At 41.9% G+C, this 26,531-nt stretch overlaps 1 protein-coding gene across 1 annotated transcript in view; it reads left to right on the top strand.

The window, feature by feature from the left end:
- LOC111065717 overlaps positions 1–26,531 on the top strand; it is a 76,314-nt gene that overhangs the window by 12,753 nt on the left and 37,030 nt on the right. The window contains exons 2-6 of the mRNA XM_022354081.2: positions 12,725–12,848; positions 12,936–13,059; positions 13,150–13,234; positions 14,768–14,878; positions 25,294–25,494. Coding sequence (XP_022209773.2) covers positions 12,725–12,848; positions 12,936–13,059; positions 13,150–13,234; positions 14,768–14,878; positions 25,294–25,494 — 645 coding nt within the window. The remainder of the gene's footprint in view (positions 1–12,724; positions 12,849–12,935; positions 13,060–13,149; positions 13,235–14,767; positions 14,879–25,293; positions 25,495–26,531) is intronic.

Here is a 26,531-nt window from a genome sequence, read left to right as displayed (position 1 = left end):
CCCCAACACATATGACTGGGCTTGGCTGGGCTGGGTGGGTGGCGGGACATGCCTTATGGCTGTCTGGACATGTCCTTTCTGGTGCGTTGAACTTGTCCTTTGCATAGTCCTTTCTTGCCGACTTTGAATTTTGTGCCGCGTTGGCAGAAATCTCTGTGAAAATCTCTCTGCCTGCCTTTGCTACGTCCCTCTGCCACTCTTGCTCTCTGGCTGACTCTTCCTCTCTCTCCCTTTCGCTCTCTCCCTCTCTCTGTAGAGCCTTTTGCAAGGTCAGATATGTGAGTCCGACCACAAAAACGTGATAAAGTCAATAACAAACCAATTTTTTTTGTGCCGCATGAAATTTATAGAAATTTACTAAAGCCAGAAAAAAATTTGTATGGCAATTTTACTGCCCTTACAGACAATAAAAAAAAAGGAAAATGTTTGTGGCACTGCCACACAGAAATTGTTGGTTGGTCAATTAAAATGTTGGCAGAATGATTGAAATTTAGGCAACGCATCCCCATTCCCCCCCCCTCCCTGGGTGGACGGTGGGGGCGTATGAGTAATGTGCTGATTGCTTTTGATGATTTTTCTCCTTTTTTTTTGTGAGTTAGCAGGCAGCTGTGGCGCCGCCTCGTCCACAACCACAACAAAGTGTTAGAGCCAGGTTCATTGATTCACAGACACCGCAGCGCAGACACCACTCACACCTCTCCACCCCCCGAGCCACTGCTTCATCGCCTCTTTCCACCGCCTAACCTGACGCTGCCTTTTGCTGTGCGGCATGCGTGTGCGTGGAAGCTTTTGAAATATTCATGAAATCAATTTTGAGGCAAGCCCTGGCTGCAACCCCAACACCCCAAAACGCGGCCCCAAAGGCTGACTAATCTCGCCATGGATCGGGTATATCCTGGGATATGCATACATATACAATACGTGTGTGTGTGTGTGTGCTGGCGATTATATCAAAATATGGCTATGGTTATTACTGGGCGGGAATGGCTCTGTTACGGCGTTGAGCCCTTGCACTTTGCTGTTTCGGCTGTCGAAATTTATATTAATTGGCATACAGAATTTTCTTCTGGCTGGGTGGAAAGTTTTCCTGGGCAAATTATATAGTAACCAATTTAGAGATACGATATTTGTGCCTTGCCTTCCTTGAACCGCATTTCTGGGCTTTAAGCAGTGGCAGTGTTTTTTTTCTCTTCCGCTGTTGGTTTTCATGGTTTGCACTTCTTTAAGATAGTTCTATTCAGGCAATCAATCAGTGAATAGAGAATTTTTTTAATGCACTATTTTTATTATTATTACCCAATATTTATTATTATGTTTGTTTTATTTTAAAAAAAAATGTAAATCTATTTTTTCTGTGTATTTGTTTTTTTAGTTCTAAATTAGATTTTTTATAAGTAATAATTAGGTAAACATTTTTTTTAAATTAAAGGCGCTTGAAGTAAAATAATTTAATAATTACTTGGGCGACTGCCAGGCTCGCTATGAGCCCAATGGGCCCTATGGGCCAGTCTTATAATTGAAATATTGGAACTAAAATAATTACTTCAAAATAACTTGATTAATTTGTAATGTGCTATGAGCCATGTAGTAGCCAGAAAACGGAACGAATTTAAGGTTTAAGGATTTTGAAAGACACATTAAAGTGGCACTCAAAAGGGGATCATTGCTTAGATTTATATACATATATATCAAACCCAAATCCACCATCTTTCACTCATTTTTTGGTCGAAGAAAACCCTTTCATACATTGATAGGACTGCCATTCGATATTAAACCTTTTTTTCCTCAGCCAGCAATTAATCAAAGAAAAAGGCACACACATCGCAGTGGGGGTCGCCCCCACTTCGCCCCATTTCCCATTCAGTGGCAAACAGAAAAGTAGCCGTGCAACATCTGTTGCCACATTAGCCACAAGTTGAGAACCATTTGCCACATCCCTCGTGGATGCTTGCAACCTTTCAAAGTAGCCTCAGAGTTTCAGAGTCGCTGCCACGCAGCTGCTCGTCCCGCTGCTTCTGCTGCTGCTGCTGTGGCTAAGCGCAAAATTAAGCAAATTAAAAGCCGCACCAAGAGGAGAGGAGCAGCGGCACAGATGCATAACTCATGTGTGTGTGTGTGGCATGTCCTTTCTATGCCAGGGATAACGTGCAACAAGAACAGCAACTGAACTGAAACCGCAGCAGCAGCCACACAACCTACAGTGCCCTACCCCTACCCCTTCCTCTAGCCCAACCCGCCCCAGCGTCAGGGTCACCTACAGAAAAATTTCAAACCAAAGCGCAAAAAGAAAAAAAAAACTGCTGAAGGAAACAAAAAAAAAAAACTGGGTAAAATGCCATTGAAAAATGTTCGCTTTTGCCGGCCATTTTGCAGATTTTTCATCAAGCTCAGGTTCGCCAGCAGTTCCAGACCCGCTACACCCCACACACATACATGCACAAAATCAGCGCATAAAAGCCGCCAACCCGCCCCACCACTTCCCTGCCCTGCCCTGTGCATGTGGGGGGATGGTGTGGGGTGATGTTTGTGTTGGTGAAGCGTTGCGAAAAGGCTGCCAAAAACATTTAAATTAAAATTTCTCTCTCTATATATATATATATATATATACAGGGTTTACACACACACACACATATATATATATATATATATATGTATATGTTTGTATATAGGGTACATATTTATATATTTATACGATTCAGAGCAGGCAACGCACTATGGTCCCAACAACCACTTTTGTTGGCCAAAATTAATAACTCGAAGACGAAACAAGATTTTCTAAATTAGTTTCTTGTATCGTATATATATAATCAATAGGAAAAAGATTACAAAAAAATGGGTGTGGCACCGCCTTTTTTTGATAATCATATAAAAAATAGTTAATGATAGGGATAGGAAGTAATTATAACAGTTTTATTAAGAAATTAGTTTAACTAATTTTTATTAAAATTATAAAGGCGTGGCACGCATAAAAACAACACAAATTTTGATTTGAAAACAAAAAATTTTTATAATTGTTGCCCCCTAAGAAAAACCCTTGTGTCAGGGTGGAAAACGCGTTTTCCAGGGTGCTCGTTGGGTCAGAAAGTTTGCGGTTTTCTTACTGGGTTCTGTACAGCCTTGCGAATCAATTAAGCCTTCTCTGGGCATTCAACTTATTGTTTTAGCACAAAATATAACGCCAAACAACTCTGTATTGTAGATTTTGAGGTTATATTCTACTAATGAAAATTTTAAGATTTGTGGTCAAATGTGGTATTTCTTACTATATACATTTCAACAAGAATTTATTAATCTACAACACACAATAGATTTCAAGGTGGGACTAGGTGGGACTCACTAAATATACGTTTTCAAAAATCAGTTTTCAATCCAAATTGGCTAAAAAAAAAAGGACTCATTTTAACCTAAAAGTACTAAGACATCACAACTACGAGATAAAGTTAACAATACAAAACACGTAGTAAAAACCCAACAAATTAAGATTCAATCTAAAAATTTGATCGGCTAATCGTATTTTTCAATTTATGAGAGATTTAAAACTGTAATTAAATTGCCACTTTTTCACTGCGTGTGCTGTTCAGCAAGAACAGCTGGGTTGCACAGCTGATTTTGCGAATGTGGCGCCATCTATGGAAATTTCTGGTACGCAACTTATAAGCTCACTCTTTTTCTAATACAGAGTGATCAAAACCACGGTTATTTTTTAACCTTTGAAAAATGGGTTTTGGCCAACAAAAGTGGTCATTGGGACCATAGTGCAACGTGAGGCAGCAACAAAGGCACGAACATTTCATGGCCTCTACCGCTCTGGCATTAACTGTTATTGGTGGTGAGGGGGTGTGGGTTTGGCTGCTATAATGCCTAAAGGGGGGGCCGTGCCGTCTCTTTGTAGGCGTGGCCATGTAAGCCGTTTAGCGCTGTTTGATGGGTGCGCAGCAAAAATTTATAGCATGCTTTTAGGCCAAGAGCCATCAGCGAAATGAAACGTGCAGAGCAGAGAGTCCCAGAGCAGAGAGAGAGAGAGAGAGAGTCGCCGGCGCCACAGTCGGAGACAATTGGGCAATAACCAGAAATGCAGGCCACACACAACGCACAACAAATGACAGTTTAAAGTGTCTCTGGAATACGCAAACACACACAGGCAAACACATAGCTATGCATAGGCCTAGTCCACGCTCCTAGTTCTCGTTGTGTGGTGGAGGGGGTAGGGTAAAACACTTTGGTTGCATGTTTAATGGCATTTGTTGCTAATCAATGAATAATTTATGTGCCAAGGTTTTGCTGCAACTCCACACACACACACACACAGACCCAGAAGCACTAATACATGTGTGTATGGCTTGTAAAGCGGTTGTTTCGGCTCTCTGTTTTGCTTTCTCTGTGCTGTTGTGTGTGGCTGAATATTGTACACTAGAAAAAAAAGAGGGTCGTACTCAACCGAGCAGACAGTTGGGCGCTGCACGAAAAGTATGCAGCAGAAACTGCAGAAAGTTTTTTTTTTCTTGTTTTTTTTTATTACGTTATTTTATTTATTGAATCTTCTCTATTAGAGCCTCGCGACTGCAGAAAGTTAAACCAAAAGAAAATCGAACAAGTTTCTTTGTTGAAGAGACTTTTTGTGGAATATAAATTGAGTCGGGGAGCATAAATATGATATTTCAGAGTATTTCGCACTTCGTTTAATAGCTGCAACTATGGCGGCGTGCCCCCGGGCAGTGTGCGTTGCATGTGCGCCTGCCTCTAAGCCACTAAGCCTAAAATGTTGTTACTGGCGTGTGCCGTTACACACATTCCCGCCTGCCACTTGTTTCGCGTAACGGGTGCTGGTGCTGCTGCTGCTGTTGCAACTGGCCGCTGCAGGTTGCAACTTGATGTTGTACTCGTGTCGCATTTAATATGCAACTTTTAATAGCGCAATTATTATTTGCATGTTGTAATGGATTTTTTTTTTTTTTTTTTTTTCTTTTCTTTTTTTTTCTGTGCTTTACCCCCCAGAGGGAGGTTTACTTTCAAAGACTCTCTGGGAATTCTGGGAAAATATATGGCAAAGGAGGCAAAGTGCTGTGGCAACACTGGCCAACAACTTTTCATTAGAATAATGTGAAATGTGTAAAAGCCGTCGAGTATCGATCGTTGTGGCCAAAAACTATTTAGCCATTCAAACATTCAGACATGCCACTAAAATATTAAACAACCAGCGGAGGGAGCTGAAAGAGCTGAAAGAGCGCCTGGCCAAGAGCCAGACATGAGGCCAGGGCCAGAAAGTGTCGCTGCGGGTAGCGGGTACGAGTACAATTTTCCAGCAATTAATCTTGATACGAGGCTCTTTTCAGCGCAGCGCAATAAACACGGCCATAATCATAACTAACGCAGCAGCAGTGGAAGCAGCAGAAAGACTCAACAAATGCTTAGCCCAAAATACATTTTGGCAGCCAAAAACTTTTAGACAATAGATACGAGAAAGGAGCCAGGAGCAAGGAGACACAGCCACAGCCATGTGTGTGTTTCAGGACTGTGGGATAGAGTGGGGTGTGGTGGGGGGGCTGTATGGCATTTAACCATTAGATAAATGTTGACGAGGTCAATGGGCGACAAGCGGAAGTTATGGCCCTGTGCAAGAGGGCCAACGGGCGACACGTACAAATAAACTCCACTCTGGGAAGCGGCAGGCGGCGGCAGGCAGAGGCAGGCAGGAAGATGCTGCCACTCAGCGTTGGCCCATTAGCAAAAAGAGAGAAGGCTGCCAGAAGGCTAAAAGTAGCAGAAAACGCAGGCAGAGCGTCGCGTAGCGTAGGTTCTGGTTGCTGGGGTGATGGGGGAGTATCGCGGGACTTTAGCTGCATTACGTGCCCTGGCCAATAATCTCTGTCAACATCAATTTGCTCAACAGCCTCAGCCACGGCCACCGCCTCCCCAACAGCCAACAGGAAACTAATTAAATGGTGTCCCATAAATTGCACATTAAAGTAAATTTATTGCAGCCACCAACACCACCCCCTATCCCGCCCCACCTCAAGCTCTGCCCAAACACACGAAATCGAAATTATTGCCAAAGTCTCTCGGGAGAAAATGAGGGAGGAAGGGAGGGAGTGTGGCAGGGAGTAAGAAACGTTTAATAAACTTTGTGTGTGGCAGGCAGAACGTGTCGCGATCGTGAGGCCATGTGCAACGGCATCAATTGTGATTTATTTGAAGACTTTCAAAAGGGAGCGCAGAGCGAGGCGTAGGAGTGGGCGTGGGGAGTAGGGAGTGGGGGAGTGAGTGCTGCAGGGTGTGGCTGCAGGTAAATTTAATCAAGCCAAACTTTTGTTAATCGTTTTGAGGGGGTGGTAAACGGGGAATGTTAAGCTGCACCGCCAGAGGCAGAGTAGCAAAGCAGAGGAGAGTCCCTACACAATGCCCTGATAACACTTGCATTGAACCCGTATTTTAAATGATTGGAAATGGCTATAAGGAGATCAAACCCAAGCCTCTTTTTCTGTACAATTAAATCAAAGAAAATCGCGGATCATTAAACGCTAGAAGTATTAGGTAGAGTATCCATGATTAAGCTATGATTTTTGTTCATTTATTACTCATGATTAAGCTTTGATATTTGTTCATTTATTCAAAATTCTTTGCTACTCAATAAATCATCTAAACTGTGAATGGAGGAGCTTAAATCTAAGTGTTGAGGTGTTTACATTTGCACAGCATCCATGGAAAGTCTTTTGACAGAATTAAAAATTCTATTTAATTGCTGTAAAATTATTGCAAATATATTTATTTATTGTTTACCCTTAACATAAATAAATATGAAACTATAAATAAATTGCCAGAAAAATAATTCAAAAATTTGCTTTTTGTTGTTCATGCCGAAATGCCAGCCAAATGTCTGCATTTTCTTAGCTCTCTTTGCCGCAGAGTTGCTGCAATATTTTGACCCTTTGCTTATGGATATTTTAGGGTGCCCCTTGCCCCTTAAATTTAGTCGGTAAGCAACAGCAGGCTGGCAGCATCTTTTGAACTTGTCTTGAACTTGGCTTGGCCCTGCCTTACATTTTCTTTTTTATTTGCTGGCTGGCTGCTGCCTGCCTCCTTTTTTGTTTTGTTTTTGATTTAAGGTTTGAACCTTCTTCCTGCTGTTACCTTCCTCTTGCTGCTGCTCCTTTTTTATGCACCAACAATTTGTGCTAACGATGTCCGTGAGCAATGAAAGAATAACCTCGAAACCAACATCCAGCATCCACAGTTCACAGTTCACAAGAAGCACGAGAAGCACGTGTCTGCAGTGATCCATAAATGGAAGTCTCAAATTCCGATTCCGGCGTATGGGAATGCGGTTGGGGGTAGAGTTTTGTTGTTGTTGTTGATGTTGCCTTTGGGGCTTACATGCCACCCCCTGCAACCCACACATGTCTCTGTTCTGTTTCTGTTTCTCGGCTGTGGCTTTTTTCTGCATTTCTGATTTCCAAATATTTCTGCTGATTTTTGTGTGCTGCTTTTATCCCAAAAGATATTAATTTGTACAGAAAACACAGCACACAGGCACAGACACAGCACATAGACAGGCACTGACAGAGAGAGAGAGAGAGAGAGAGAGGGAGAAACTTTTGATATTATCAGTGCAAAAGTGCAGGCAGGACTCTGCCTTCAATTGTCAGGATAGTTGACAGGAGTTCGCTCGCTATCTCTGCCCTGTACTCTCCCTATCCCTATTCTCTCCCTTCTCTTTGTTATTCCTGTGTGTGTTTGTGTTATTTTAGCTGTTGTTCTCGTGCTGTTCTCGTCTCTTGTTATTCGATTTAACGAAGTGCACTGACATGTGCCACAATTCCCATGCAATGTTTGTGGCCCCACCACCAAAAAAAAGCAGCAAAAGCAAAAGATTAAATCCAAAGCAACCCAAAACGTAACTTAAATATTCTTTGCTGTGAGCTGTGCACCTTTGAACCTTTTAAACACCCATCCTTGCATTCCCGCAATCAATCGTTATCCTAGTTATCTTTTATCACGGAGAACGTGTGTCTCGGTCTCCCATCTGCCATTTGTCGTTCGGTTGCTGCTGCTGCTGCTGCTGCTGCTCCTCCTCCTCACAGCTTGATGCAACATTCAGTGCCGTAGCCAGAGCTGCGGTTGCCATTCTGCGAATGTGGCAAATGCGACACACAGTTGACTGCCTGCCTCAACAACCGCCCCCCAACTGTGTGTATGCTACGCACCCGCACCCACACTCCACACTCCACACCCGTTGTAATGTCTGGCATTCAAACGGAATCCTCCACTTCCTTTCCCACACTCAGGCAAGACTCCCTACCGCTTTTTTTCCTCTCTTTCGAGGGAGAGAAAACATTGTCACGTGGTTTTTGTATTTAGTTGTGCCGCCCACGCCCTGCCACTGCTCCAGCGCCTGCCTGCCTGCCTCTTCTGCTGCCTGCCTGCCTCTTCTGCTGCCTGCCTGCTTCTTCTTTTGCCTGTCGTTGCCAAGGACTCCATTCTGCCACTCCACACACGCCACTGTGTTACCTGTGTGCCGCAGCACCAGCAGCAGCAGCAACTCCAGCAGCTTTTTCTTTGCGGTAACTGCAACCACTAGGATTCGTGTCGCCCCTTTCTTCTACGGGCTCTCTACTGGCTCTCTCCTTCTCCCTGCCATTGTGTGTGAGGGTCTGGGACGCCTTTCATTGTCCTACAACTTGCTTCAGTTTTCATTTGTTTGTTTGCTGCTGCTGCTGCTGCTACTGCCACTGTATCTGTGTCTGTGTGTGTGTAGCCCATTGTTTCGTTTGTGTGCTTGCTGGTGCGGCTGCTGCTGCTGCTGCTGCTGGCTTCTTTTGTTGTTAGGGAAATTGAAATAAATGTATGTGTAAATGCGTCAAAATTAAGTTTATTTCTTCTTCCTCTTGTTGTTTATCTTTTTATTTGTTTTCTTTTTTAAATGTCTTTGCCAGTGACAAGTGTCAATTAGAAAAAAGTTCAATTACATTAAGGCCAAAGAGGCGTAATGTGGAGTGGGGTGGTGTGGGGGAGGTGGGCAAAAACTACAAACAAGTGTAGCGAGGCAGTGTGGCAGTGTGCCATTGTTATGGTGGAGCATGGAGCATGGAGCATGGAGCATGAGGCATGTAGCAGTCATTGTCAGTGTCGCTGCTGGAACGCTGAGACGCTGCTGCTTTTGTCTCGTCTCGTCTCGTCTCGTTGGGGAAAACAATGTGAGAATTGTGGCAGAGATGTGACTATAATTGGGATAACTATTTTGGTCGGGCATGGGCATGGGCATGGGCATGACTCTGAAGCACATAATTAAGCCACAAAGGCAGTGCTCATGCTGATGCAGACATAGAAAGATGTTGTTGGGGGATATGTTGGGCTGTAAATAAATATGGGAAAAAGTTCAGCGGTTAATGGGGAGCTACGACTGGCTTTGGGGGGATTTTTGGTGTGCTTGAAAGACTGTGGAAGGGAAATCTTTAGCTTCCAGTAGCTGCCTGAGGTTTTATTCCCTCCTTTAAAGTGTGTCGCCATACTGTGGCTACATCCGGAGGCTGTGACTGTGCCTGTGCCTGTGCCTGTGCCTGTGACTCCTGTGCCTGTGACTCCTGTGCCTGCGACTCCTGTGTCTGCGACTCCTGTGCCTGTGACTCCTGTGCCTGTGACTCCTGTGACTCCTGTGCCTTCGACTCCTGTGTCTGCGACTCCTGTGCCTGTGACTCCTGTGACTCCTGTGACTGTGACTCCTGTTCCTGTGTCTCCTGTGCCTGTGCCTCCTGTGCCTGTGATGAAGCTTTTACCTGCGGCTGTTTGCTGCTGTCTCTGTGGCGCTGCACATGACATTGGCATTTCAGGGCCCATCTCCCAATGAATTAAAATATTAATTAAGCAACTGCAGACAGTAGTCGACCAGGTCCCTGTCTGTCCTTTGCTCTCATCAACATTTTCGAACATTCTCGTAGAACCTGTCGTTGTAATGTTTGGCAGACAATTAAGCAAAATGATGAATGTCTGCAGACGAGCCGAGACGAGACGCTCCGTCTCGCTGTCCGTTAACATGGGGCGTATGCGCAATAATTTAGTGTAGAGCAAACATTTGGCAGCATTAACATGGGGGGCATGGGACAGTGGACAGGGGACAGGGGCAAGCAGACTTAGGCAGACGACACTCGCTGGCATTTATAATTTGATCATTATTTATATTTAAATAGGTCTGACTGGCTGCCACCCACCTCACACCACCCACCTCCTGCCACTGTCAATCCAAGCTAAAACACATCTGTTGGCTGCTTGTTGTTGTTGCTGCCCCCTTGTTTTGGCCTGGCTAACAACAAATTGAAGGGAAATGATTCCATTTTATGCTAGATTAAACATGTGTCCACATAATTTATCGATTATTTATCATGTGGTCTGTCGTTCTGCCGTTCTGTCCTTCTATGTGTCGTCTGTGTGTGTGTGTGTGTGTGTGTGTGTACGCTTAGGTTCACTTCCATTTTGTTGTCGTCGACACAAAGTGGAAGTGTAGCCTCAGGACTCTGCTTCTACTGCCTATCCCTGCCTCTCTCTCTCTTTCTCGTGGCGTGGGGCTTTAGTGCGGACTCCTTACCATGTGTAGGCCTTTTGCGGCCACATTGCGCACACAAGTGCAAAATTAGAAACAAAAGCTCTGCCAAAGGCGTTTACCATCCACTGGGATGAGGCTGAGTGGCAGCAGCAGCAGCAGCAGGAGCGCTGCAGGAGAAGCACACGTGACGCTGGCTATGGCTGCCATTTGTGGCACTTGTCGCTGGCTGTCGGTCGAATGAAAGTACCCCAAAGAGCAGCCCACGATAAGAATGGAATGGGGGGCGAATAAACCTATAGAAGTCAGAAGTCAAACGATGTACAAACTCGTCAATGGATTAAAGTTACAGTAGCTGCCTATTTCTTTACTATTCGAGGCAAAACGTGCCTTACTTATTTATTTTATTTCTTTATTATTCTTATTATTATTTATTTTTCAAGTGGCGGCAGACTTGAACAGTTTTCAGCAGCTTTGTGTTTATTTTTTTTGGGGCTAATAATTCACTTTATTTCGAGTATTTACCCAGAAATGTTAACTTTAAGTGAAGTTTATACAAAATAAAGTCTCAAAGATATAGCTCCAAATTGATTGCAGTTTTATGAGCCAGCGAAATATTGATTTTAAATAATATTTCTCTATGGTTTTAATTTTGGTTTTATTTATGGAAAAATCAGGCGACATTTAAAAGTTGCTGACGAGTGCCGTTGGCTGCAGAAACGTCAACGCTGCTGTAGCGCCTACTTTTGGTTTAACTTACCCCAAAGAAAATAAATGTTTAGAATTTGTAAATATTCGTAGAGTTTTCACATAGATTTCCATGGTGGAAGTGCCATGGAACTGTTAGGAATAAGGGGATAGCCCATTTGGTTCTATTTCTAATAGTCTCTAAGCCATGAAGGGCTGCCCTTGTCCTTTGATTATATTTCTAATTCAAACTCCCTGCTACGCTTCTCCCTCGCTAATACTCTCTCTCTCTCCGTTATGGGGTTTCGCTGTGTCCATCATTTCACTTTATTTTTAGCATCTCTCTCGTATTTGCTTTAGCCTGCTGACTGCCTGCCTGCTGCCTGCCTACTGCCTGCCTCTCTATGGTTTTTTCCATGCCACACGCATTTCCCATTGCATTTTTACCGCATAAACACACACACACACTGTGGAAATGGTTGCGGAAAAGTGTGGAAAGGCGGCCGGCGGCCAGGAGCATAACACGAAAATGGCGGCCATTTTGTAATCCGCATGTGGCTGGGTAATCACCCCTAAGCCTCGTTTTGCCACTAACCCCTGGCCATCACTCTCTAGACCCGTGCCCGTTCCCCCATTCCCCCATCCCGCCGCTCGCAGCCAGCACTCTAAGCTTGCAACGTGTGGCAGCTTTTGCCGGGTTTTGCCTGTAATTTTTTTTTTTTTTTTTTTTTTTGCGCTATTTTGTTTTTGCAGCATTATGCGGTGGTCGCCGTCGCACCGCTTCATCCTCTCCCTCGCCCACTCCAACTCGGTGTCCATCTCTCACTTTAACTATCTGCCCATCTCCCTCTCTAATGCTCTTCATCTGCCACTCCATTGTACCCTCGTCCGCCGTCCCCCCCTCCATTCTACCTTCTACTCCACTCCCCTAGCGATTGCTGCTCTGATTTTGTTTGTACGATTTTTGGGCTATTTTTGGTTTTCATTTTGCCAGCCGCAGATCGATCGATATTTTAAAGCTTAGCCAAATGGTGCGAATGCAACGAACTTGGTCAGATTTTGGCTAATTAGAGACAGAGAGAGAGTGAGAAAGAGAGGTGCAGGGGAAGAAACAACCATTCTGTTGGTTAGCCAAAAGCTTTGCCACATTTGGAACCAGCAACCAAAATCCGTTGAATGGCTGCCAGAAAATACGAAAATATTTCATATTTTTTCTCGCACCAAAAACAAGTTTATCACAAAATCTTTTACCAAAACTTTCATAAACTATGGCTTGTGTAGGGGGGCGTAAATGATTGTTTGTGGGCGTGGCTGGATTTTATTTTATTTCTATTTTCTGACAAATTGTTGCAGCAGCCACTTGAAAATCAATTTGCCAAAAGAAAAATTGACTTCTCCTTTGCCAGCACCCAGCAAAAGAAGTAAACGAATTTTCCGTGAAGTGAACTCTTTCTGCACTCGTTTCTCATATTTTCTCTCTCTCTATCATTCTTCTGCTCGTTTTAGATGGCGAAATCCTGCGTGTTTTGGTGAACAGCTCGGCCGAAATCAAATGCGATGTGGGCTCCAGTCTGCCCGATGACAAAGTCCTGCTGGTTGTTTGGTACAAGAATAATTTACCCATTTACAGGTAGGTCAAAAATCGAAACCCCAAACAACAAGTTCATTCCTGTAACTCAATCCTTTTTCTTCTTTATCTTTTTCTTTTTTTTGACAGCTATGACACACGTGGCGCCCACGCGGGCACACCATCGCATTGGCGAGACGAGGAGGTCCTCGAGAATCGGGCCGTCTTTCGCACGCACAAGGAGCCAGCGGAATTGACTATAAATCCGGTTAAGGTAAGCCTGTCTTCCCCAACTCTGCGCCGGAAAAGTGTCAACCACATTGAATTTTATAATTGAAATTTTCTACGTGGGTTTCCTTTCCAGGAAAAGGATGCGGGCAACTTTCGCTGTCGCGTGGACTTCAAGCTATCACAGACCCGCAACAGCAATGTCAATTTGGAGGTTGTCGGTGCGTATACAAAATACAAAATGAGAGATGACCATTCACAAAACGATTTTTAATCGATTAAACAATACGATTTGCAGCATCGAATATTTATGTTTAACAGAAAAACATTCGAAAAAATTCGCAACTTAATTAGATAAATCCAAATCCAAATGTTGAGCGTATGTTTTTGCAATTTATCGCTAAACTCATTTCCATTCTATCGAGAGATAATTGAAAATAAATATAAATATGATATAAATCGATTGATAATTGAAAATTTGTTTTTATCGATAAAAATCGATAACGGAATATCCCACTACTCGACAAAATTGTACTTTTTATTTAGGCTGTGAACCAAAATTTTTAAAATTATTTTTGAGTCGTTTTGGTCAAACGGCTGCAAGTTGACCGTTTATAATAGATTTTAATGAGCAATACCTTAAACCTTAATTTACCTTAATTTTTTTTCGACTTTTGTCGAGTATTTAAAGTCAAAATAAAAAGCTGCAGATACAAAGAGTCTGGGTTGGATTTATAGCTGCATTTGTCAGCTTTTCAGAACTGCAAAGTTCTATGCAACCAGATATAAGACACTTAAGTTATGTGAAAAATAGAAGCACTACCTCTGAAAAAAAACATTAAAAAAATAACAGATTTAAAAAATTCTTTAAAAAAAAACTACAGCACAAAATAAAACCATAATTCATTAAAAATTTTTAAACCCCGAAATCAATAAGAAAAAGTCATTTTGGGCCACAGCCTAGTTCTCGTGTTGACTAGTGTTATTAGCAGAATATTTAAAGAAATATTTTTTGATATTTTAACAATGATATTTATGATGAAATCACGATTTAGATACATTATTCTCTAAGATACTGATAAAATCGATTTCAATCGCTTTTCAATACAATTTTGTATATGTTTAAAATTCATTTGGTGATTGATATTGATTTTTAAAAAATCCCTAACCAAATCCAAAGATAATTTCAGACGGTTAAAAATGTTCAAAGTTTGCCTCTGATTTTTCGGTGTATCTCAATCAAACAATTTTCCGCTTGAAAAAACACCCCATATTAATACGGTAGCATAAATAAATAAATATGTGTAGGTATGCATATATGTATGTATGGATGTATTTATTTTGCAGCCAGAAACGATTATAAAAGCAATTAACATTTTGTTTTTGTGAGGAGAGCAAACACGCGTTTGCGATATAAATTAGCTGAAATGATTTTCTGGTTAGCCGCAAAACTTACAATTTATTATTCGAATGCCCATAAATAGCATAAAAGCATATAAATACATAAATATATACATTTACGCGTATATTAAACAGAACGAAACCCTTTGACAGTTCAGTTGTTTGTTTGTGCAATTGAAAAATCTCGGTGAAAATTGTTTCCGATTTGCGGCTGGCTGGCGAATGTCAGAAATCATTGCAACTAATATGGGAGCAAAAAAAAGGGATTCCCTTTGAAGCTCTCCTGTTAAATGATGGTTAATTATACTAATTAAATTCCATTACCTTTCTGTGTCTGTTTCTGTTTCGTACAGTGCCACCGATGCAGCCGAATATATTTAATGAGCGCCGCATGAGAATCGATTCGAGGGCAGGACCCTATGAAGAGGGCGGCAGCCTGGAGGTCACCTGCGTCGTCTATGGAGGTAAGAAGTCCTTCAAATGGCGGGGTCCTTCCTTCCTTATAGGATGTGGCTCCATCAATAATTAAACTTTTTTACAACTGGCTGTAAAATAATAAAATAAATAGCAGCAGAAGCAGCTGCGGCATCACACACAACAGGCACGCGAATATTATCAGCAGAATTTTGAATACAAGAAAAACAATTGAATGGGAAATTCCACAGGGGATGGGAGGGTTGGCAAAGGAAATGCCCCCTAAGGCCAAGAGGCATAAATAACAAACAATAAATAAAAAGTTAAGTAAAGAAAAGTAAAGTAAAGGTTCAATTGTGTTAAGAAAAGCCAACACAAAAGTCACTGAAAACAGAAGCCAATTGAAAGGAAAGTAGACGTTGAGCAAGTAGCGATGGAAAGTGGTCTGGGGGGGGGGGGGGTAGGCGAAGGCCAAGTCAATTTCTCAAATGTGTCGCCTTACAAAAGGATTAAAAATGGCTGCAAAGCAGGGCAAGCAAAGAGGCAGCTCAAGAAAGGGAAGCAGAGAGCACGAGTGGAGAGAGAGAGTGGCAAAGAAAAATGAGTGGGCAAAAGAGAAAGAGTGTGTGGGAGAGTGTAAGAGCCCGAGCCAGAGCCAGAGCAGGAGGAGGCCAAACAGTCAACAGGCTTTGTTATCGATGATGATGATGCCTCCTCGTCAGGCCCTTTTGAACAAGGCGACAATCTGACAATAAATATTCACACACACAAACACATCACAACAGAGGAAATGTAATGCAGAAAAACACTGCAAGAAAATGGTAGGGGAAACTGGGGAAACTTCAATTGAAGTTTGTGCATATATTTTGTGGCATATTCGTTGTGCTCAAATGATTTCCAGATATACTCGTACAATTGCAGCTTAAAACAATTCGTGTGTGGAAGCTCTGACAAAAAAAGAAAAAAAAAAAAAAACAATTTAGACATTTAGCGACAAAAATGCAACATTAAGCAAATTTTTCCATTGAACATAATTTCAATCTGAAATGATTAAATAAAGTACCCAAATAAATGAATTAACGACTTCTAAATTATGTTTGAAATATTCTTAAGAATATAGAATATATATATGTAGAATATATAATATAGAATACTAAGAATATACAAATACCTACGTTTAGATGGGATTTAGTAGTGTCAATAGCTATGTTTATATTTAAATGGCCCATAAAACAAAACAAAAAGTATATTAAAATGTAAGAGAAAAATTCCCTTAATCGAGTATATTGTACGAGGCATATTCCTGCTTTTAGATGTGTTCCCTTTTGCATAGCTTTTCCTTTAGTTTGCTGTCTCCTTTGCTTGATTTTTTGGGCTTAAATTTTTCTCAGTGTACACATTACGAAAACGAAGTTATGCACAGCACCCACACTCAATGCCAATACCCGGGAGTCAATTGCCGTTAATGAAAACCAAAATAAAGATTAAATGAAAGAATATAAAATGACAGCCGCCCCCAAACAGGAACCAAAAGCCAACAAAAAGAAAGAAATGTGAGGCTGGCAAGGCAGAACAGAGTCCGAGTCAGAACAGAACCCTAGCCACAGGACGAGCTTTGTATGCGCTGCTCTACGACAACAACAGTGCCTGACATAAGTATGTCACAGCAATCGCGTGCTTTATCGCTGCTGCTGCTGCTGTTGCGTACTTCTTTTGTTTCTTTTCGGTAGGGTTTTCTTTTTTTTTTTGGGATGGGGGGATGAGGGTTAAACGGAAGCGAAACCACTTTGAATGGTTTGACATGTCAACGTTGACATAAAATAAATCACCAAGCGACCGAGCAACCGAGCGACCGAGCAGTCCCAGAACCGGAGTCAGGAAACTGCACTTGAAACTGCCTTGGCAAACTGTTAACTGCTTCTGGTTCTGGTTCTGGTTCTGGCCAGCAGTAGCTCTCGCTGTAGCGCTGTAGTAGTAGTTGCCTGGGCGTTTACAAGTGGGAGTGACTGCCTGTGTGTGTGTATGTGTGTGTGTGGGTAAAAATTGGGCACTCAAAATGTTGTATGTGCCAATTAAATGGGGGCAAGGAAAATGTTGCAAATGTACAAATGTGAATACATCCATGCTACATGCGGCAGCAGGCAATCCTCAAGTCGTTGACAAGCAAAAAAAAGGAAGTCCGATCCTTTGAGTGTATGGTGGGTAGGAGTGTGTGGGCAGTGGTGAGTGGGGGAGTGGGCAGGGAAGGAAATGTATAAGGAAAAGTAATTGGAATAGTGTCCTGAAGGGGAGCTGGCAAGGAGAGAGAGAGCGAGGCAGGCCAGTGGTCTCTCGTTGACATTTGAACAAAGAACAAATTGAGGAGCCGTTGCCAGTTGCCCAACGCGGCTAATACCACTGTGATATCTCAATTGCTTATATCTCAATGGCTTAATGGCCCAAACAGCTGTAAAATTGGTAAATTGAAAAGCGGTAGGCAAATATCTTAAACAGCAGGCGGCAAATAAATTACACGAAAATGCCTGACATTATGCCAAAGTCTGCCTCCCAGCTCTGGCTCTGGGTCTGGCTCTGACTCTGACTCTAGCTGTGGTCTCTGGTCTTTGGGCATTGAACATGCAATGTCCATTACAGAAAGTGCAATTCTGTGGCCAAAACAAAAAAGCCAAAAGACAGCGACAGCGACAGTCGGGCAGCGGGCAGCAGGCAGAGGATGGGGGGAGAGAACATAAAGTGCTGCAAAAAGTTGCCACTTAAACAAGTGCAATCAGCAGAAAGTAAGTCAAAAAGAGAGGTGGCAGCAGCAGCAGCGGCAGGCAGGCAGGAAGCGAAGTGCTGCACGACAGATGGAAATGGCTAAGAATAGTAGTGTGGGATGGGTGGTGGAATGGGTTGGGAAGGGGAGGGAGGCCTTAAGAGTGTGCCAAAATCGGCCAAGGAGCTGTAAATTTTATTGGGGTCTCTGTTGCAAATGAACGCGACACGCCACACGCCCCTCTCCAAAGCGAGAAAGCGAGAGCGCAGAAATAAAGTTATAAACCAACAGCAAGAGCCAGCATCAGCAGCAGCAGCACAGTCTGTGTGGGTTGTAAAAATTACCAATCTACCGAAGGGCTCTACCCTTCCCCCCGCTTGCGTTCCCCTAAATCATAAAGAATATACCATTTTGCTGTGTGATGGGGGGAGCAGCCATTGTGCGGTGGCATTGGCTGATGTTGGGGCTCAGTTCGTGTTGGGGTTGGGGTTGGGGCATGGCTGGGTGGCTTTATGTGGCCACTAATGCATAATATTCACAGCGTTGCCTTCTTTTGCACGTCATGAATTTTACACGCGGCTTCTTCTACTTCTACTTCCTTTGCGGGATACTAGCAGCCATTTTTCCATTGCTTTTTCGCGCTCCCTGGAGCATATACTACTCGCATTCGCATAGAAAGCACTGGAGAGGGTCTCGTCGCGTTTGCCAGCGGGGAAAACATTAAAGCAACAAAGCGCTGGGCGGGGGGTGGGGGAGACGCGTTTTTGTTTGGAATATGCGGTACCCCTTTTGTATATTTTGCGTTTATAAATATATTATTTTGCCATTAAAGCAATAGAAAGAAATGTAGGAGGGGGCTACACAAGTCACACATTTGATTGAAAACCCAACAGTCCATCAATGGGGGGGATAGGCTGCAGTCAAGGACATCGACTAGCAGCGGGGAAGACAAGCAATCAGTGCAGGCATTCTGCAAATTATATATAAAGCAAAAACTACCCAAAATCATTGCACAATAATCGTAATGATTAAACGGCAATCGAAGAGCAAAAAAGATACTCAAAAGAATATCAAAGGGAAAACCTTTTCTAGCCAATCTTCGTTCCTGAAATGTTTTAAGCGGTGTGGCAAATAATAAATAATAGTTGCAAGCATCCATTGAGTTATCACTGTTGGAGGAGTGACGTGATGGAACTCTCCTTATGATCTCTATCGCTCTAGAGATTGAATCCTTGAAGCCAATATACCTTTTATTTCCTACTACATATCCTTATTCCGCATAGCAAAAATGTGCCAAAAATGGCTTACGCTCCCCCGATTTCTCTCTCTCTCTCGCTACCCCTCCATCACACTCCGTGTGTGTGTGTGTGTGTGTGTGTCACGGAAGTGCAGGCGTTTTCCGCTTTTGGCCCAAAACTGAACGTTGGCCATATTGTTATGGCTGTTGCTTTGGCTGTTGTTGCAGGCAGGTTGGTTGCTGCCAGCTACAAAATTGTGTGCATTTTTTTTATACTATATAAAAAATATTTCTCTCCCACCCTCCCCAACCCTTTTTCTTATCCCGTTGTTGTTATTATTATTATTACCCCTCCTCCTCGTGTTGTTGTTGTTTTTGTTGTTCTGGCACATTTTTGGAGCACGGAAGTGCAGCTAGGACTAGGACAAGAATGGGAAAAACTATAGAAAAAGTGGTGTAAGCAGCAGAGTGGGCGGGGGGCAAGGAGGCAGCAGAAAAGGTAGTGAGAAATGTACCGGCCAAAGTGGCAGGGGGGGGGTATGTGGTAAAGTGGCAGGACTTCTATGCCACAACATTTCGCATAATTCCAAGCTCATTTATATTTCATTTATTGCCACATTGCCGTCAAGTGGCATTCGGCGGTGGCAGGCACTTTAATAGGAATAGAAAAGAGGCACGAAAACTACGCCAGCAGGTGGAGAATTTTCGCAGGGCACTTTGCTAATGTTTCATTGCCAAATAAAATGATGAAAAATTATTTGATTATAAGTTACATTTTTTTCAACTTTTTGGCGCTATTTTTAAGTTATTCGAACACAGTCCATTGCTGGGTCTGCCATCTGCCATGGCTGCAATACCTTGCCCAGAATGTTCTTTAAAAACTTTTAATATTCCACTTTAAGCCAGGAACATTCTGGCTTTTAGCTGTTTCTTGCCACCAACTGGTTTGTTGTTTCCTTTAAAAACCAAACCAAAACAACAAATGACAATTGAGTGGAGCTAAACAATTTTTGTTGTCTGCTGACGATCCTTAAAGTCAGAGAGAAGGCTTTAAATTTATTTAACAACTTCCTCAATGGGGACACAAGGCCAAATGGCAAAGCAGCTGACAAGCAAGACAGAGAAAGAGATGAGCAGACACTGCCTGACTCAGAGAGAGAGAGAAAGAGAGAGACGGGGGGACATGCACTGAGTAAGAGGAACAGACACCCACCAAAAAAGAGTGGAAAGAGAGAGAGTGAGAAAAAGGGGTACAGAGATGCACAGAGCTAGAGAGAGAGAGAGAGAGCGAGCGACAGAACTGAACTGAGCAAACAGAAAGTGTAGCAAAGACAACAAAACATAAAAAATATTTATGTGGCATGGCAGAGGGGTTTTCCTTTGCTTTGCTTTGCTTCTTTTGTATTTGTATTATTTTGCGTGTGTGTGTGTGTGTAACTATCACGAGCAGCAGCAGCAGCATGCAGCATGTAGCAGCATCGGCTTGTTGTTGCTGCTTTCTCCATCTATTTCTTAAGTGCTTTGTTTGCTACGCTTTCCCTTCCTTGCGCTCTGCAGAGCCCTCTACTAAACACTTCTTTTATTTTCTTTTTTTTGGGTTTACACTGTACACTGTACAGGGTGTATCCATACCAAAACAAATCCAAAGCAAACGCAAGCGAGCAAAAGCCAAAAGCAGATGCACGAGTGCGGGAGATGCGCAAAAGATATGCAAAACTAAACAAGCAAATATTTCAGCATTGCATAACTAAGCCAGAAGTTCCACTTTCTGTAGCTGCATTTCTCTGTGTGTGTGTGTGTGTGTATCTCTTTGTAGTGTGTGTGTGTTTTTGTGTGAACAATAAGCAACAAGAAATAGGGACTCTGAAACAGAGAATAAGACTCCTGAAAACCATGGCAACGTTGTGTGCAAGAGCACATAAGTGAGTGCCACCCGTGAGGAAGGACTATGGGATGCATATGAGAGCAGGGCACAAGATTTTTGCTATACCATTCAAGATCGTGAGAGTATAAAACTACTGGTGGAGGGCGACATTACTTAAAATTCGAATAGGCAGAGCAGAGCAGCAGCGCTAACATAGCAACAGCACTGTTAACATTTCACGCTAACAGCCTGTGATCGCTCTGCGTTAACAGTCTGTGGCTGCTCTGCGTTAACAGACTGTGGCTGCTCGGCGTTAACAGCCTCTGGCTCCCGCTTACAGCTCACTGTTAGCGCGCTCTGCGGGCGCTATTACGACTAGAATTACGTGTATAGAAGTGTGAGAAATTAATCCGAAGGAAACCAAATTAACAAGATCATTTTCAAAGAGCAAACTACTTGTAGAAAGCAACGAAATTACTGCAAAATATTCTGTTCTGCATAATATCAAATTACATGCGCAAGTTACGTGTAGATGTGAAATAAATATCTCAAACTTGACATTTTATGCCCAAAAAAAGAGTAGAGCAGTCCCATAGTCCACTGTGGTATACGAGTATCAGTGTACGAGAAGTAGGCGCGCGCGGTCTGCTTTAAGGCTGCAGCTGCTTTTCGCTTATGCTCAAAAGAAAAGCGCTAAAAACTGGCACGCATTTGAATGCTGCTGCCTGCTGCTTGCTGCTGCCTGCTGCTCATTAGGAGGTGGCTTTAAGGGGGTTTGGCTGTAGACTGTAGACTGTAGGTTGTAGGTTTTCCCTCATGCCTGGACAGGTGACAAAGAAATGCTAATGTCGCTCTCTTGCATCGCTCTCTATCTCACTCTCCCTCCCTCTCTCGCTCTGTGGCACAAAAACCCGTTTTTTGATGCCTGCTCTAAAAATGGCAAAAATGCACTCTACAAAAAACGAAAAAAAAATAAACAGCAAAAAAAAAAACCAAAAGGTAGAAAGAAAAGAAAAGGAAGGACAGCAAAAAATAACTAGTGCAAACTTTGAGTGTATGCGTGTGTGTGTGTGCATGTGTGTGTGTCTGCAGCTGCATATGTGTGTGTTTGTGTGTTGACATTAAAAGAAAAGAAAAAGGAAAAAGAGAAGAGAAGAGTAGAGACGGAACGGGACGAGACCAACAACAATCCTTGGTCAGAAGAAACTTGGTGCGAGGCCTTAAAGCGTTTTTTCACCAGACAAAAGTTTAAGGGAAAAAGTAGTGAAAAAGAAAACTTTTAGCAGGCACTTTAAGCTGCAGGTAAAACTGCATTTTATGACTTCATTATGAATACATTTAGCTGCAAATATTTAACCTGGTTTTGATCTGACTTTTGCTTGTGTTCCTAGCTTGTGAAAATACCACTTAAATTTTGCCTAAAGAACAAAACAAAACGGCAAATGCATTGCCAAATCAAACAATTTTCATGTGGCTTTTCCTGCCCAGTTTCCCGCGCCCTGCTCCCCCTAATCCCACTCTACAGTGTCTTTCTGTTTGTGTGTGTGTGTTTGGTTTTTTTTTTGCATTGTTTTGCTCTTGCCGGGAAAGGCTAATAAATCACAGGCAACCATTAAGCCGCCTTGCTACACATACGCTAATCTACTCCACACATACAGCAAGACATACACACATAGAAGAGAGAATGAGAGACAGAGAGAGAGAGTGAGAGAGAGAAAGAGAGAGCAACAAATTCTGTGTTCATTTTTGGAGTATGTGAAATATTTTCATAAACAACATAAAACTCAACCGAAATGGCAGTGTTATTAATCAAAGTAATGTGCGCTGCTCTCGTGCTCTCCTCTACCTAAAACTGAATTTCTATTTGTTTATTCGTATGTGTGTGTGTGTGTGGTATATCATTGCACTATGGGGAAAATTCCCATTTTTCGGGTATTTAGTCATTTTCTCAAAGTATTAAAATTGGTTTTTTTTTTTGGTAACATATTAAGAAAACTTCAAACTTTAAAGTCCAATACCAAAAATGTTATATAACATAGCACTGTTAAGTCTAACAGCTGTTAAAGTCAGCTGTTGCTGTAGAAAAGCACTTGCTTTAAGATTGCAATATTTTTGCAGCCTGTTTTCAAAATGCCACTATTCAAACGCGAAACATTCTTTTTGTAAAATTTAAAAAGGATAGCAATCACACGGGTTTTAACTATGTAATGGTTGTACTTATACTTTGTTGTTGTGCGTGTTCTATTAATATTTTGTAAAAGTAGGAAACGTTCTCAAAGCACATTTTTTGGAAATATATTTCAAGTTCGTGGAGACATATAAAAAAAGAATTAGGGTTGACAAGTGTACGTCTAATTGTATGTCGTAGAGCTAATAATTTTGATTTAAAGGCAGTTTGTCTAAATGCACACTTTTGCGCACTATCTGCGCAAATTAATTTTTTGCAGCGGACTTCGAGTTTTCAAACGCGCAGCTGTTTGAAGTATGGCGCAAGGAAAAAGGCAAATGCAATCAAGAAAATGTGATTCTGGATTTTTTTTTTGAATAGAGTTAATAAAAACAATCATGTTTTAAAAAATGTGCTATATTTAAAGAGTAAAAGTTAAATTGTGTGCCGAAACTAGAATGCCAAATGGAAAAAATGCATGCGGAACAAAAAATATTTTGAAAAAATCTTTAAAACTGGTTAATGAGCACAACAAAATTATACAAAAGCGACTCGAATAGGAACAATAATCGACAAATTGGTCATCCAAAGTTGGCTTACTTGTTAAAGGGGTAGGAGCTAAAAAAACAAGCAGCAGCTCTATCAAAAACTCAAGAGCAATGTCTCTTTGTTGATTCAAGCAGCAAGCATAAAGACCTTTCCCTTCCCATCGATTTTTAAATCCTCTTATTATGTGAAATTTAAGGCCCATATCAAACTTTTGAGGATTTCGAAGATTAATTAAGAAAAAACTAAAAAAATGTCTATTAATATTACCTATTGTTTCTTTAGCTCCTGAATTTCATCAAAATTAAGTTTTTCCAAAAGTAAAACTTTATTTTTATGTATAAAGGAGTATTATAGTCAATAAATATTAATAAAAATATTCCAATTTTTAATATTATAAAAAAAAAAATTTTTTTTTTTTAAATTTGTGGGCGGTAACACGCCTACTTTTTCCAAAAATGTTTCTAGGGGTGTACATAACATAAATCAAAAAACCGCATCGAAAAATCTTGCTTAGTTTAAAAGTTATTAATTAATACCCGAAAAATTGGAATTTTCCCCATAGTGCATTGTATACATATCTGTGTGTGTGTGTGTGTGTGTGTGACACAAATCAAGTGCAGTTTTTGGGGCAGCAATCCCAGTGGGTAGACTCCCCAACCCATCCCGTCCGTGGTTTAGTGTTTTAGTTGAATTCCTTCCTTTTTTTTCGCAGGTGGATTTAATGGCACTTGTATTTGTTTGATGGCCGCTCATCAAGCATTTTTTCTGCGGTAATAACTATTATATAATAATACTCGTAGCACACAAAAATACACCATACATTATGCCTTCTACATATGTGCCATACACTTCAGAAAATACTAGACCCAAAAGTGACATGGAAATCATTATTTATGTGGCAGTTTCTTGGAGTGTATTTATTTGCTTTTTCTCGTATTTTTCTGGTTTGCGAGTGAATGACGCGACGCAAAGCGACGCTCGGTTGAACGGTGACGGGGGACGGGGACAGACCACCCGTTGCGATTAAATTAATGTGCGCTCATATACGCACACAAAAGCTAATTTCAGCGCTTGATTAAGTTGAAGTCGTTAAAAGCGGCCAAGTGCTGCCACTGCTGCCGCTGCTGCCGCTGCCACACGCTGCGTATGAGTAATGTGTGCTGCCTGATTGTACATAGAACAGAGTGTGTGTGTGTGTGTGTGTGTGTGTGTTCAAGAGCCACTCACTCACTCACTCACTGCTTGAGAGAGAGAGAGTGCAATGGAAGGTGGTCTCCAACAAATCAGTTAACAAGCGTGTAGTCAGTCAGACTTAATTAGTAGCTAGTATTAAGTGGAGAGGGGGTACGTAGGGTACAAGGTCTTGCAAGTGCAACACGATAACTGAAGATTGTAGACAGTAGACAGACAGAAGGCAGTCAGGGATATTAAGAAAAATATCCGTTTCTTCTTTTAATAATTTATTTAATTCAATAATTAAATACTTACTGGTCAAAAAAAAACTCGATTATATTTTGTCCTAAATGTTTACAAGTGTGAGCCATATTTTCCACACAGAAAATGCATTGGTCATATGAGAACTGCAATAGAGATTACAAATTGTTAATTGTTCAGGATTGCATTGCACTTGAAAGCAATTAAATATTGCATTTAAGGCAATATTAGGGTAAACAATTATTCAATTATTATTTCAAGAGGTATTACATTTAAGCAAATGATTTTCCATTTAAATGGCCAGCTGATACAAGCAATTGAAATGTTTCTGCTTCTACTGCTAGCTCTTAATTCTATAGAAATATTGTGCAAAAATTATGCCCAACTTTAAACACCTTTAATAATCACCTTTTTCTCTCTCACTCTCTTTCTCCCTACACTCTGTTATTTCTGTTATAGGTTCGCCGCCACCCACTGTCACATGGCTGATGAATGGGCAGCTGCAGAACAGCGTTGTCGATTACACCTACGATGGTACCATCAACAGCAAACTTGTGGTCCGCAACCTGTCACGCATCCACCAGCATGCGGTCTACACCTGCCAGGCGAGCAATTTCCACAAGAAATTTGTGGCCACCAACATAACCATTGAGCTATACCGTGAGTATTCCCTTAAAGCACAAAGGCAAAGGATCCCTGGCATCGAAGCAGGTTGAATGCTATTTTTGGGTTTTAGATATTCATTAAAAATTGTATTTCGCTTATAAATTCGAATGCGAAATGTTGTTGGGGTGGGGTGGGTGGGGAGCGCCCAGCGAAATATGGTGCTAAAAACGTTTTGGGCAAACAGATTATTTCACTTTTTTTTTGTTGAAGGGTTTTTTGCGCGGTTGTGCGCTGCGAATTCTCTTTCTTGTTTTTGTTGTATTTTTTGTTGTGTGTTTTTTGTTTTCAAGCGTTGCCGATAAAAGTTTTAACAAATAGCTGTGCAGATAAAAATGAAACCCAGCCACCCACACACAAAACACTGAAAAAAAGAGAAAGGAAATAGTAGCAGAGTGGGTGAAAGAAAGCAAGAGAGAGGGCAAAAAAAATAGATAATAAAATGGCTTATGCAAATACATATAACAAAATGCAAACGGCAACAACAGAAGGAGAAACAAAGAGGGTGATAGAGAGAAGGTGATCGAGAGAGAGAGAGAGAGAAAGTATTGCATACAATACACAAAAATAATTGGTAAAATGGGAAAAGAGAACACATTTTTGTGTGCGTAACTTATTCAACCTACCTACACAGCGCGCGTGGACCCCTGACCACTGACCCCTGACACATATTGTTCGAACACATCACACACTCCCCATCTTCCCCCCACTCCTGCTCCCTAGCTCTCTCTATATGTATGTTCAGGTTAGTGGAGTATTCCATGCCGTGTCGTGCCTCGCATCGCAACCCCCCGCATGGATTTATTATTTTGTGACAATTTTTAAAATGCCTCTAGAACGACACGCGCCCCCCCCCTCTGCCTCTACTCGTTGCAATGGCCATGCAAATTGTTAAATTGAATTAAATTGTTGCCAATTCCAGGCTCCACAAGCGAGTGTGTCAGGGATGGGTGGAGCGGTGGGCATGGCCATGGGCATGGGCAAATGGTTAAGAGATTTGTGTCAGGGCAAGCTGTTTGCAGCAAGAGTTTATT

Source organism: Drosophila obscura, unplaced genomic scaffold (genome assembly GCF_018151105.1).
Source record: "Drosophila obscura isolate BZ-5 IFL unplaced genomic scaffold, ASM1815110v1 contig_4, whole genome shotgun sequence".
In the NCBI taxonomy this organism is placed as follows: domain Eukaryota; kingdom Metazoa; phylum Arthropoda; class Insecta; order Diptera; family Drosophilidae; genus Drosophila; species Drosophila obscura.
Note: the sequence above shows the minus strand (reverse complement) of the source record. Positions and strands in the feature narration are given on the sequence as shown.